The sequence below is a fragment of the Tursiops truncatus genome, chromosome 1, assembly GCF_011762595.2.
Source record: "Tursiops truncatus isolate mTurTru1 chromosome 1, mTurTru1.mat.Y, whole genome shotgun sequence".
Classification (NCBI taxonomy): domain Eukaryota; kingdom Metazoa; phylum Chordata; class Mammalia; order Artiodactyla; family Delphinidae; genus Tursiops; species Tursiops truncatus.
Genome location: NC_047034.1, coordinates 142,176,873 through 142,191,115, shown reverse-complemented (window position 1 = coordinate 142,191,115; position 14,243 = coordinate 142,176,873). Strand labels below are relative to the sequence as shown.

Genomic DNA, 14,243 nt, shown 5'->3' with positions numbered 1-14,243 from the left:
ATCACTAATTATTGTCTTGGAATTCAATTTTTAAAAACTGTTTAAAATGAATGTTTCTTTAGGTCAGAGTTTAACATAAGTAGAAACTAGAAATTTCAGAGGCATCCTTGCACTCTATTCTCAAAATTCTTTGTCCTCTTTAATTCCAATAACTTTCCCTCTAACTCCATCTACACCTTATTCCTTCCTTCTTCTCTCTTTTTTCCTTCATTCATTAAGCATACAGAGTATTTACTATGTGTAGGGATGTAAGGTACATTGTCACTGCCAAAAAGAAAATCAAATCTCTTGAGAAGACATATATATAAAAGAGAGAGAATGGATAATTAAAAGCAATGTGTTATCATTGCAAAGTACTAAAGGGTGGGTGTGGAAGAGTAGGAGTCAACCAGGTAAAGAGCAGGATGAAAGGTATTCCTGACAGTGGGGCAGCATGAAAAAAGAGTTAGATTATAGGGAAGTACAAATTGTACACTACTGCTAGATTTATTAAGTGTAAGGCAGGAAATGGGAAGAGCTGAAGTTGTACAGATAGGCAGGAGCCAGATAACTGGGGTCTCGACTACAGTGTCAACATATAAACAGAGCAACCACACAGAATCTTTGTGCTCAAAATGTAACTTCTGGTTTCTTGTTACATACTTGGATCTACTTGATTTCAAGATCACAAGATCTTGTGATCTACTTGATTTCAAGATCACAAGATCCATTTCTATATTTAAGGAAAAATCTTTTTGTTGTCTAAAATGACTTTTAGGAAAAAATACTACAGTTATAAGATATATACTATTAGATGGAATAATCATTTGGGGAAAAGACTGAAGGACAAATCATTTAGCAAGAAACTGTCGATCACATAACTGAAAAGAATACGAACACGTAGCCTGGTCCCTTCTAAGCATGTCCACCCCTTGCTCCCCCTAAAAAAAAAACAAACCCCATTTCAGAGCTTGACAAAGACTTCTGCAGAAGCCAGCAGTACCCTATCATACTACTGCCCCTCTGAAATGGGCATCTTGGTGATGATTAGGTTGGTAGATGAACCAGAAACAAAATCAAGTCTTCAATCTGAAAAAAACAGAAAACATCAAGCATTGCCTCAGGCCTGGTGGTAAACCTATGGGATACACTTTTTAATCAGAAAAGGTAAGATTCCACTTACATCTCGGGCTTTCACATAGAAGGCCTCTTGAAAAGTTGCTTCTAATGAGCCAATAAAAAATACAGGATGGCAGTCACCATATCTATAGGAAAAATTGTGTCTATTAATTAAAATACATTTCAAATTTCACAAGTCTAACCAATGAGTTTTAAGTAAATGTTGGGGCTAATGTCTCTTAAGTATAGACAAAACATTAAAACATTTCTTTAAAGGGTTAGGAATGGGCTTCATTAGTTTTTTGAACTCTTCTTGGCCTATACCGATATATCAGAATACTGGAATTTTAAGTACATCTAGCAAATGGACTTAATGAGTGCTATGAAACCATGCCATTTACAAGTAGCAATTCCTGGTTACCCACTTCCCTAAGATTTTCCTAGTTACAATAGCCTTAACTTTCCATTTTAGTTCATTTATTCTCTAACACAGAGGGAAAAAATGGTTCCTTGCTAAGTTTCCAAATTACATTACATCAGAAAATAGAACTAAAGAGAAATATTGTTTACATGAAAATTTAGGTTTAAATAGTTAAATCTTTTTAAACACCTCTAGGCGAATCTCAAATGCATAGAAAATTTTATATTACACTATTAAAAGAAGAAATGCTAAATGATTCCAAAACAAAAATTAAAAGAAAAAATTCACTTATATCTAAAATTTTTAAATTATTTTTTTATTCAATATTACTTTTAAAGATTTTGTTTGTCCTAGGATATACTAAAACTTAGTATCCTATGACCTAGTCCTTTTGGAAATATAGTCAAGATATTAAATTAGTAATCCATTTATTATGCTTCTATAAAGATATAGAGATAAGATAAATACATCTCTGAAGTGGCACAGTCTACTAGTTATCTGACTTGAATACTCTGTATTCACCATTAGGACTATATATATTGATAAATGTATCCTTTGAATACTTTAAGAAGAAAGTGAAAACAATCTATGATTAAAGTTGCTCCAGAAAAATCACAGTAGCATTAAAAGAACATCAATTTTATATAGTTAATGTCCTAACCCTACCTTGAAGAAAACTCTGCTGTAAATTGTAATAAGGCATCTCCTTCATTTTCTGCGTTTTCTGGCACTAAAAAACAAACAAAAGAAAAAACAAAAACAAAAAACCAAAACAAATAGACACAAAAAACAAACCACATAACATCTAATCCCACATATAAGAAATATATTTAATCAATAAAGAGGAATTAAATTTTAGTTTCTGTGATACATCTGAGGAGACATTTTAACTCAACATACATTAGAAGATTTCATCAAACCTTAAAAAAGAACCTCAAAAAAATTTCAAGCTCATAAATTTTTGAAAACCAACTGATACAATCCTGCTAGGTGTTGAAAATATGTGCCAGTCATCAATTATGCTTGAAATGACATCTTGTGATTAAATTATATAAAAAGTTCTCAAATTATTCTAAAGATCTTATTAATCAGGAAAAGAGTCATTTTATGTAAATATCACATCTATTTCTGCCCATGAATGTCGCCTAATTTCACAGAGTAAATGAGCCATTTATGGACTTATTTTAATAGTCATTTTGTATATAGCACCACTTATGATCTTGTCAGGTGCAAGTGAGGGAGATGGCACATTTAGTTTACTTCTTTCCTTCCAAAGATGGGTACCAGTGAATGGAAAAGTAATATAACTACTGATAAAACTGATATCTCCAATAAGATGTGTGGTGACAAGTACAGTCACAAAAAGTACAGCTATTTTGTTTATCAATTTCTGGGTTTAAAGTAAAGAGACAAAGTCATAACTAATTATACATGTGGAACAAAAGTTACATTCCTTTGAGTTTTTAATGAATTTTACTAAAGTATTGGGAATGGTTGGGCTTAAGATCAAAATTCAAGAGGCTCTAGTTCCTATGAATAATGTCTACTTCTTATATTTTCTCTCTCCAAACCTGAAAGTCAGTAAGAGATTTTTAAGTTCATTGTTCCTCATAAGTTTCTGCACTAGGAGGGAGAATTACAATGCTGGACCCAAAGAGCTATTAATACTCACTCATTGGAGATTTCCTCAAGGCAGATGAAGCCATGCCGAATACTTCTCCATCATCCACCCCAAATTCGGAAGCATCTTCAAAGTCATCTCCATCACTATCACTAACCATATGAACATCGGTGCTTTGCTATTTAAGGAAAGTCCTATGATTAGTTTCATACTGACTTTAGGAAATCAAATTCCAAAATATAAATTATGTAATTACAATAGGACATTAGCATTATAAAAGTTTTATTAAATAAGAAGCTATTTGCTAGAGTGAAGCTTAATATTTCTCATTTTAAGGCTTACATATATTTCTAATCTTGCTGTGATATCCCTAGACTAAAGGCTAGAGCCTGAGTGAAAAAGAAGAATGCTTACAAACTCAGTGAAGACTGGGATTTTTATCTGTTTTACCCCCAGCCTATGGTATACAATTAGGTGCTCAAGAAATATTCGCTCAATAAATGAAGAAATGGGTACAATCTAAGAGGTCAAAGATAAATAAGCTATACGAGTCTTTCAAAAAGCTCATGGTAGTCTAAACTTTTGGGCAGAAGTAATGGTAGCATTTAAAAATTTGCCTCTTCCCTACTGCAATGGTTCTCAAATTTCTCATTAGTGAAATATGGTACACTATCCCCATGTGTTATTGGAAGATAACATGAAATACACTATATACGAAAGCTCTTTGTAAACTGAAGGCCATTACATATGAGATGTAATAATGATGCTTCCATTCAATAAACATTTACTGAGAATTTACTACATGCTGGGCACTAATAAATATGCTCCGTTTATTTTGTTTTCAGCAACATCCGTTGAGATATAAGGTAGTACAATGAAAAACATCAGTTTCAAAATATGAACTTGGCTCCTGATCTCTAAGTTAGAATGGGATTTCAAAAATACTGAGATTTCAAACATTTGAACTGAGTTGTGAATACTGACCAATATTAATGTCTTGGATATGAAGGGGGTCCCAGCAAGGTAACTGGCTAAGTGCCTATCTGTACCACGTTTAATAAATAAAGTCTACAAAGACCATTGAATAAATGAAATTTCTATCTTTCAAAATATGTTGCTATGTACCTAAATTATGAAAATGCATTAAAAGAAACTCAGAATCAAAGACTCATGAAACTTGGCTAGAGGGGATGTTAGAGTTCAGTCAGTCATAGAATCACAGATTTTAAAGCTGGAAGGGATTTTAAAGATCTCTCACTAACGGTTTTCAAATTTCTTTTCACAGAGTTACCTCCCTCCCCTAGCACCAAGCAAAATATTATGTAAAATTATAGTGCCTACAATAGGTAAAAGTAAGGCCACTCTGGCTGATGTAGAGAGAGAGCAACAAGTAGCCTAATGCTCCTGGCCTTGGCCTTTTCTTCCTCACATCCCTTTGATAGCTGGGGTACCTCTGAAGGCTCTCAGGGCACTACGGAACAATTTTTAAAACTACTAATCTAGTGAGTCTAACAGCTCCAAATAAGGAAGGCAAGATATTTACTCCATATGACTCAGCAGGCTTAGCATTTCCTCCTTGGGCATAACCAAGCATTAATGTTCATAATTGTTAACATTTTCCCTCTTACCTTAAAGACAGTTTTCCCAATGGTTTGAATAGAGAAGGAAATGTACATATACTTACTGGATGAATAAAAATGAATGGTCCTTGCCCTAAGCATCTATCTGCTATTCTGACTATACCACTATTTCTCACAGAAGCCTTGGTTCTACTTGTACTCCTAATGCTACTTTAGTGTTTTGCTTTATAGAGCCAAGACCTCCTCTTGATTTCAGCAATTCAACAGCATAAAAATTCAAAACCCTTTCTCATTTCAAAACAGTGAAGGAGCCTCCCCTTCAAAATAACACATTTACTAGGACTATAACTGTACTTGAATTCCATCTGTTTCAGGTAGGCAAATATCTGGAGCATGAACTTCCCTTGAATTCTTAAATGGGTAAGGGCTCAGGATCTAAAAGGTACACTACACATTCCTTTAGGGTACTTAGCCAGGTTTGCAGGCAAGTGGAAAGAAACAAAAGTCCAGTATGACAAACTTTCTCACATCTTCTGTCAGCTAGGCTATCATCTCAGCCTTCACTTAGTCTTGCCTAGTACTCACCCTCCCTTAAAGAGGCATTAGATTAAGAAGGAGGTTTGGAGGACACAGGGATGAAAAAGAAAGGAACTGTTCTATATATCATCTTTTTTTTCTCATTGCTTTTACCTTACTCCTCCACATCTATCCTCTTTCTTCTAGTCCAGCTTTCAGTCAAATAATAGCCCCTTTTCATAATAAGAGGACTAGGACAGTGATTTTAATTTTGTGCCTATGTAATGCATTATTTTGTCTTCACAAAGTACAGAATTCCCAACTCTCTTAAGATCCCAGAAAACAAAATCCTACAACAATAACATCTTCAAAGGGAGGTATCTAAAAAGCCGATTTTGTTGAAAAAAGTATATTTTGAATATGAATTATTGAAGTATCTGCAAGAATGAGCTACTTAATTATGTATAAGGAACTCCCAATCTCTTTCTTATCAGCCATCTAACAGGTTAGGAAAATCTTTTTCTAAAAAATGAGATAAACAATCTTTTTTCATTAATGTTTGCTGATGAGAATAGATAATCTCTTGGTTCAGTCATGGTTGCTCTAAAATTCTTTGAAACCAGGGAAGCTATTTATTCAAAATTTTTTAAAAAGGTAAAAAAATTAGTGATTCTATTTTGGCTCTCTATTGCATTCATTTATTCCCTTTATCATTTACCATACATTCATAAACCCTACTAAATGCTACATTGCCTGGACTTGAGTGAAAGATATACAGTGTATGTTCTCTCAAGGAATACAATATATATATAGATAATTATAATACCTAACAATAAGTGTTATGACAGTTAAGTTCAGAGGAGAGCACCTAAATTATTGGGAGTGGGAGGAATCAGGGCAAACTTCTTAGAAAAGGTGATAACCAAACTGCTTGAGACAAAAATTTAGAACTCATACATGCATAAGACAAGCTTATAATTGAAGCTGATATTTCTTTCACCAACTACTTACCATGTCAAAGACCCAGGTTAAAAGCTTGGGATACAGAGAGAAAACATGGTTCCAAATTTCAAGAAATTCCCATTTTAAAGGAAGCTATATTTAGTTGCAAATATGTCTTTTCCAGTGTGTTAAGAGATACAATAAAAGTATAAGCAAAGATTATTGGAGAATAAAGGAAAGAGTGATTAATTACTTTAGAAGACTGTGCAAGGCCTGACGCAAGTGCTAATATTTAACCCATATCTTTAAAAAAGATATCAGTGTTGTGGAGTGTATGTAATAGAAGATTGGTGGGGAGGGAGTTGTACTCCAGGCAGAGAAAAAACACAAGCAAGAAACTGGATATTTAAAAAATCAATAAAGAATTCCAAAAAACAAACTGAATCATCAGCTCTATGTATGGAAGAGGAATGTGGACTGGCTATAAGGCTAGAAAGTTTTCATGAAACTAGATTGTAGTAGTCCTTAAATTGGTACACTAAGGTATTTGGACTTTACTCTGATGGCAATAGGGAAATCACTAAAGGTTTTTAGGTGGAGAACTGTTCAAGGGAACAATTCTGATGTGTGTGTGTGTGTGTGTGTGTGTGTGTGTGTGTGTGTGTGTGTATCTGCGTGTGCATGTGCACGCATGCGCGTGTGTTTGCAGTGGTTTGGCAGCATATGGCAGATTAGACTTGAAGACATGAGAAGGGATACTTATTTCAATGTTCCAAGTGAAAGAATTTGAGAGCCTATACTTTAGTAGTAGTGGGAATTCAATGAAGGGGACAGACTTAAAATATACTTCAGTAGAACTGATAGGGATTGTTGACCAATTAGATTTGAGGATGAAAAAAATGAAAGAGGCATATGAAACAAAAATTTCTAGTTTGGGTGACTGAGTGGTAGCGAAGGTCAGGTTTGGTGAGGAAGAATACTGAGGCCAGTTCTCAGATAGAATACATTTGAGGAAGCTGTAGGGCATCCAGGTAAAAACATCTAGTAGGCAACTGGAAAAAAAAAATCTTTTTAGGAGCTCAAGAAAGAGACCCAGAAAAGATTTAGATTTCGAAATAATCAACAGATAAATAATAGTAGAGGCTATAGAAATGAATAAGATCATTCAGTTAAAAATTAAAGGAAGAACAGTGATAAGGATAAAAGTTTACAGAATATATATTTCAACTGGTGGAGAAACAGTAAAAGAGATGGAAAGATAACTGTCAAAGATTAGAAAGGCAATTAAGAGGAAGAATCTGAGAAGTAAGGTGTGAGAAAAATCTCAGTGGAGACAAGCAATGTAAACAGATTCAGTAGGATGTGAATTAAGAAAGAGACAGTTATGGCACTATGACAAAAAAAAAACACAGCACAACAAAGAAACCTTGATTTATAATCAAAAGACCTAGTGTTAAAAAAAAAAAAAGACCTAGTGTTGAATACTTTGCCATTCTCTGTATGACTCTGGGCAAGCATCATTGCATCACCACTGTAGAAGGTGACATATTGACCCACAGAGTTGGCTGTGAAAGTGAAAAAAGGTGGCATAGCATGGTATTTTATAAAAACTATTTTCTCCTGTTCCATACTTCTTTTTACTGAAGTATAGTTGATGTACAATATTATACGTTACAGGTGTACAACATAGTGGTTCACAACTTTTAAAGGTTATATTCTATTTATAGTTATTATAAAATATTGCCTATATTCCCTGTGTTGTATAATATATCCTTGTAGCTTTATACATAGTAGTTTGTACCTCTTAATCCCCTACCTCTGTCTTGGCCCTCCCTTCCCTCTTCCCACTGGTAACCCCTAGCTTGTTCTCTATATCTGTGAGTCTGCTTCTTTTTTGTTATATTCAGTAGTTTGTTGTATTTTTTAGATTCCACACATAAGTGATATCATATAGTATTTGTCTTTCTCTGTGTTATTCCATTTAGCATAATACCTTCCAAGGCCATCCATGCTACTGCAAATGGTAAAATTCCATTCCTTTTTATGGCTGAGCAGTATTCCATTGGGCTGGAGAGCTCATCGTGGGGCTCAGAACTTACTCCTGTGGGAGAACCTCTGCAATGTAATTATTCTCCAGTTTGTGAGTCGCCCACCTGGGACTATGGGACTTGGCTATATCATGAGTCTGCCCCTCCTACCCATCTCATTGTAGTTTCTTCTTTATGTCTTTAGTTGGAGGAGATTTTTTCTGGTAGGTTCCAGTCTTCTTCATCGATGGTTATTCTGCAAATAGTTGTGATTCTGGTGTGCTTGTGAGAGAAGGTGAGCTCAGGGTCTTTCTACTCCGTCATCTTAGCCGATCTCCCCAAAACTATTATCTTTCTCTAAAAGTTAAATTCAACTTTAGTCACTCCGTAGAAAGAAGCCACGTTGTAGTGAGTTAAGTAAATAGACAATGAAGAAACAGAGTCAGCCGGTACAGATTACTCTAAGAAGCTTGGCTGTGAAAAAAAGAACAGATGAGCTAATGCTTGAAGGGGAGCTAAGTTTGAAGTAATATATATATATATATATATATATATATATATATATATATATATATATATTTAGGATGAGAAGATCTGAACATATTCTTAAGATGAAGAGAAGGAAACAATAGAGAGGGAGAGGATAAAAATGCAAGAGAGAGCCCTTAGCCCTCCCATGTTGTGGGAGAGGCTAGTGGGGGTAGGATCAAGATAATGGGCAGAACATAAAGTCTAATAGCAAACACCTCAACTAATAAATTAGGGTAAAAAATTTGATGCTGACATAAAAATATTCTAATTTGAACAGTCAAAAAGGAAAGGACCATAAAAATCTTGATATATCAGATCAGTTGGGACAGTTTCAAAGAACAGTAGGTCCCTCTATGACTGGAATGAACAGTTTTTGTCTTGGGTTGACAATGAGCATTAATAAGGGTGAGGAGATGGGTTTTGGGGGAGACATGGTAAGTTCAGTTTTATACAGAGTGAATCTGTAGTGGACATTCAGATGGAGATGCTCAGGAGGAACTGGGTTATTATTTAGCTTGTCTGCCTGTGGTGAGTATGTGGCATTGTACCCATTGGCAAACAAGTTAAATACTTGTCTCAACAAGTTTTAAAAACTGAAACACAGATTTTTGGCAACTATCTGCATTCAATTTCATTTTGATAGGTACAAGCTCCTTTACAGAAAGACTGTAAAGACTTTACAGAAAGGCTTTTTCCACAGCCATATTCCCAGCACTTATGCCAGTGTCAGGTGTACAGTAGGTATGTAATCAGAATTTATTGAATGACTACTGATTGAATCTTTTCTGTCATTTAAGCCAAAACCTACGTATCCTTATCTCCTCCCTCTTACTTCTCCCACAGATCCTATCAGTCACCAATCCTACTGATTTTCCCTCCAAAATATACCCTGATCCACTTCCTTCTCTCTTTTTTTAACTAGTGATGTTCTAGTTGAGGGTCTCATTATCTTCTGCCTGTACTAGCACAATAGATTCATATCTGATTTCTCTGTCTCCAGTCTTGCTTCCTTTACATCTAGCCTCTGCATAGCAAAGTGCTTTTCTCTAAAATGTCCATCTGGGAAAATAAAAATATCATTCCCCACTTAAAAGCCTTCTGTGCCTGCCCAGAGTTCAAGTTCCCAACTTGACATACAAGACCTATTCACCATTGTCTCATCTTTTATCTTGCTTTGTCTTGCACTTTATTTTTATTTTTTTTTACAAAGTTCTTTTTTTTTTTAAGTCTTTATTGAATTTGTTGCAATATTGCTTCTGTTTTTTTTTTTAATGTTTTGGTTTTTTGGCCCAGAGCATGTGGAATCTTAACTCCCTGACCAGGGACTGAACCTGCACCCCCTGCATTGGAAGGCGAAGTCTTAACCACTGGACCGCCAGGGAAGTCCCCTCCCACTTTATTTTGCATGAACAAACTGCACTCATGTCGCCCCATATACTACATTATATCATGCTATTTCCTCTGAATGGAATACTATTTCCATGTTTCTTCATTTGTCTGACTGTGACTCATTCTTTTAATTCGATTTGGATGTCAACTGCTGTAGTTCCCTCCTCCCCCCGCTCCTTCTTGTTTTTAAAAAATATTCATTCACAGTTATTTATTCTGTGGCTGGTGTATACCAGGCACTTTATTTCATTTTATTTTGCTTTTTATAAATTTATTTATTTCATTTATTTTATTTTTGGCTACATTGGGTCTTCGTTGCTGCACGAGGACTTTCTCTAGTCGTGGTGAGCGGGGGCTACTCTTCTTTGCGGTGCATGGGCTTCTCATTGTGGTGGCTTCTTTTGTTGTAGAGCATGAGCTCTAGGCACGTGGGCTTCAGTAGTTGTGGCACGCGGGCCCAGTAGTTGTGGCTCGCAGACTCTAGAGCGCAGGCTCAGTAGTTGTGGCACACGGGCTTAGCTGCTCTGCGGCATGTGGGATCTTCCCAGGCCAGGGCTTGAACCCGTGTCCCCTGCATTGGCAGGCATATTATTAAACACTGTGCTGCCAGGGAAGCCCCTCAGGCACTTTACTAGGTGTTAGGGCTACAGAGGTAGATGAGGCAGACAAGTCTTTTGCCTAAAAACATTCTTGAAGGTTATAGAACCCTTCCCCCATACACGTGCTCCCCTAGTATCTTATGCTTATCTCACTTTTCTCATTAGTTATATAATACGAAATTTTCAGTTTATATTCATTTGACTAGCACATAGTTAAGTATTCAATAGACATCTCTGTAACTGAAAATATAAATCAATAGTTTTAACATCAACTGTATTTTAAATTTCTTTTTTTGTTATTCTTGGAATACCCCTCCTGCTCCTCCACTATCAACTGAGGATTGGACGACTCCTAAGGAACCTGGGTCCAGGGGGCCCCTATACTGTCCCACCCAAGCATCCGTGATGTGGAGAGATAGGTACCTAGCTAGGTACCCAGAAATATGGGAAGGTCATTGAAAGGGGACTTAGGAGCAAGGGGAGGATGGGAAGAAAAGAGAAAATATTAAATTGTCATAAGGAAAATGTATTTGCAGGGCTAGAAGGATGTAAGAAACAAAATTCCCCCAGTTAAAGAACACATAACTACAATGCATAAAATTCAAAACCTGAATTTAACTGCTGGTCTCAAGTATCTTCTTCTTAACTCAAGGCTGAAGATAGTCAATGGCAAAATGGTAATTATCTTGAAATACACGAACTCATATAAGAGAAGGGTTAAAACCAGAAGAAAGAAGCAGAACCACTGGGTGGAAGCTATAAGGTCACAGCTTCCAATTTAATATAAGGTTGATATCAACAGACAGAGATGCTCAACAATGGAACTGGTTGCCTCATGAGGACAGAACCCTGCCATTGGAGATAAAACACAGATACATTTTGAGTGAGCTTCTTTAGCACACAGACTGTGATCCTAATGTTTGGCATGTAGAAGACATTAGAAAAATGTTCAAATGAATGAGGGAGGAATGGATGGGAGAGTGTAAATCAAATAAAAAAATCCCTTCCAGTTTTATAATTCTATGACAACATAAAAACCAAGTCACAGCTTCTTTCCCATTTCTCACCAGTCCCCTGGAGGAAGTGGTATTTACAGTTAGCCAGGGAAGGAAAAATAATGGACTCATCCCAGATAATCAGATTTAAAGATATCCCAAGGGTGGCTGTTTTAGTTTTGCAAAGCTCCCTAACCCTATTCTACCTTCTTCCATAATTAATCTAAAGTGTATGCCAGCCTCAAAAACGCTAGTCCTCAATACATGGCATTAACTTCTTTCCACTGAAGGGATTGCCCATATAACACATATAATGGTGAGGGTGAAAAAAGGAAATAAAATGAAGTGAAACAGTTAACTGTCATCTCTCAGAGCATAGAATAATTAAGAATTTTGGGTGGAGCTAGTTGGCTCCCTTTTAATGTTAGCAGATTTATCCATTAAAGAGTTGACGCATAACGTACTTTAGTCATTAAAAATATACTCAAGCACTAGAAGGAAATATTTCAATAAATTATTTCTGGCAACTTCTGCCAAGCAATGAACCCCTATCATTTTTCCTTTCATGAGCAATTAGTGAGATAAAGTGCTGGAAAATACAGTGTGGGCTCTTTAAAGGAAATTATCATTTTTAGAGTCTCGAAGGAAACAGTACAGTAGTATTTGTAGTAGGGAGAAAACCTCCCTTCTTTGTGGATTTCCAAAAACCGAGTAGCAAATTATCATTTTCACAGGATGATCATAGACTAGAACTTCACTTATGCAGTCCCTTTTCTCTTTCACATATTTAAGCGATATAAGTACATATTCAGAGGATGGCTGCAGAAGTCCTGTGGCAGCTTCCATAATGAATGTCTAAAATATATAAGTTTAAATAAATATTTTGCAACCATATTTTGCATAGAATGTAAGTGGGAAAAAGGTTTTACTGGACGAGCTCAAGCTTTTGAATACTTGGATCAGGTAGTAGCCTAAAAAACACTGGTATAAATAAAGTTTTTTGTACTATGTATTTATGACCTCTGTTGCATGCACTTTTTAAGTCATGATGATGATTTTTCCTAGTACAGAGTAGCAGCTTAATAAATACTTTTAAAACATTTAAACTGTAATGTCCAGGCTCTCTTTCCCATTCCCTTATAACCAAAGTCATGGCTGGACACAGTGCTATTGTAGCCAAGGAAAAGATACTGTCTTTTAATATAGTTCAGACCCACAAAGACACATGCAGGCATATCACATACAGAAACATGTTCAATCTCCTTGCCCCTCTTTGTTTCTACAGCACCTTGTATGCACTGCCATCACTGCATTTATTACATTATGTCATTATTATTAGTTTACTAATTTATCACCTTTGAGCACCTTGATATAGGTACATTGTTATTCATCTTTGTCACCTAGTATTGAGGACAATGCCTGGCTCATAGAAGGTGCTCCAACTCAATGAGTTAAAGGACCTTCAGGATGAATCCTAATAAATGTACTCAACTATATGGTCAGCAGCAAAGAAAATTCCTTTGTTAACCTGACAGTTTTAAGTAAAAATTATTTCAACCAATCCACCCAAATTCTGTCTGTTTGAAACATGAAACTTACAGAACAAGAAGGAGCACATTAGCAATAATCTCGCATGGAAAGTTTCTGCCTTTAAGAATTTACTGAGACTTTATTCACGCTACATTAACTTTATCTATTCACTGCTGTGGCAGATAAAAAAGAATAGGAAGTGGGCATGTGAATGGAGGATAGGCCTTCTGTTCAATGAAAAGCAAGCAAACAGGCTTACCTCTTCGGATTGCTCCCGGGTCTGTGCAGGTGAAGATCTTCTTCCCACTGTAAGTCGATGGCACGGATATGAAAGCCCTGATTCAGCAAGACACATCTGCAAAAAGTAGAATCCATCATTTGTAAACAAAATGAAGTCATATTTCACAAAAAAATTTTACTTTTCAGGTATTTTCTATTATTTCTGAAGCAAGATTAGAAAGTTCACTCTAGTAGCCTAGGCATTACATTCAAAGGAAGGCTCTGAAAATTTGAAAATTTTTCCATACACGGATGTTACAACAGCAAGGCTATTTTTCATTAGACAATAGACTGGAGCTCCAGGAAACTGTAACAAGCTTAAAGTAAAGCTAATCATATACACCTCCCCACCCCAGCATGTCTGTTACTTTTCTGATTAGTAGAATAACACCTCTATTTCCCAATTCCCAGGGCAATACTTTATAAATCTATTTTGAAGGGTACTTGGAAGAGTGTTTGTCGAAGACATTTAAAAAAAACAAACACATTTCTATACATGGTAACAATGTCATTTATGCTCTACTCAGTATTAATCCACAATTTCAGATCATTATAGCTGATGAGTCTATAATATATGTAAAGCTCCTAGCACAGTACCTGGCACACAGACATTCAGTTTTACTACCATTATGATCTAAAACGCTAACCAAATTTAGCCAAAACAATGAAAGTAATATATATTTATTTCTATTGAATTTTATTTTGGGTCTGATAT

General features: G+C 35.7%; 1 protein-coding gene across 8 annotated transcripts in view; it reads right to left on the bottom strand.

Annotated features, from left to right (window-relative positions):
- The window catches only part of FAF1 (Fas associated factor 1), a 494,094-nt gene that overhangs the window by 124,324 nt on the left and 355,527 nt on the right, over positions 1 to 14,243 (bottom strand). For all 8 annotated transcript variants that reach the window (XM_073789929.1, XM_019937835.3, XM_073789930.1 and 5 more), the window contains 4 exons: positions 13,509 to 13,604; positions 3,192 to 3,318; positions 2,186 to 2,249; positions 1,163 to 1,244 (listed from right to left, as the gene is read on the bottom strand). In XM_073789929.1, coding sequence (XP_073646030.1) covers positions 1,163 to 1,244; positions 2,186 to 2,249; positions 3,192 to 3,318; positions 13,509 to 13,604 — 369 coding nt within the window. The remainder of the gene's footprint in view (positions 1 to 1,162; positions 1,245 to 2,185; positions 2,250 to 3,191; positions 3,319 to 13,508; positions 13,605 to 14,243) is intronic.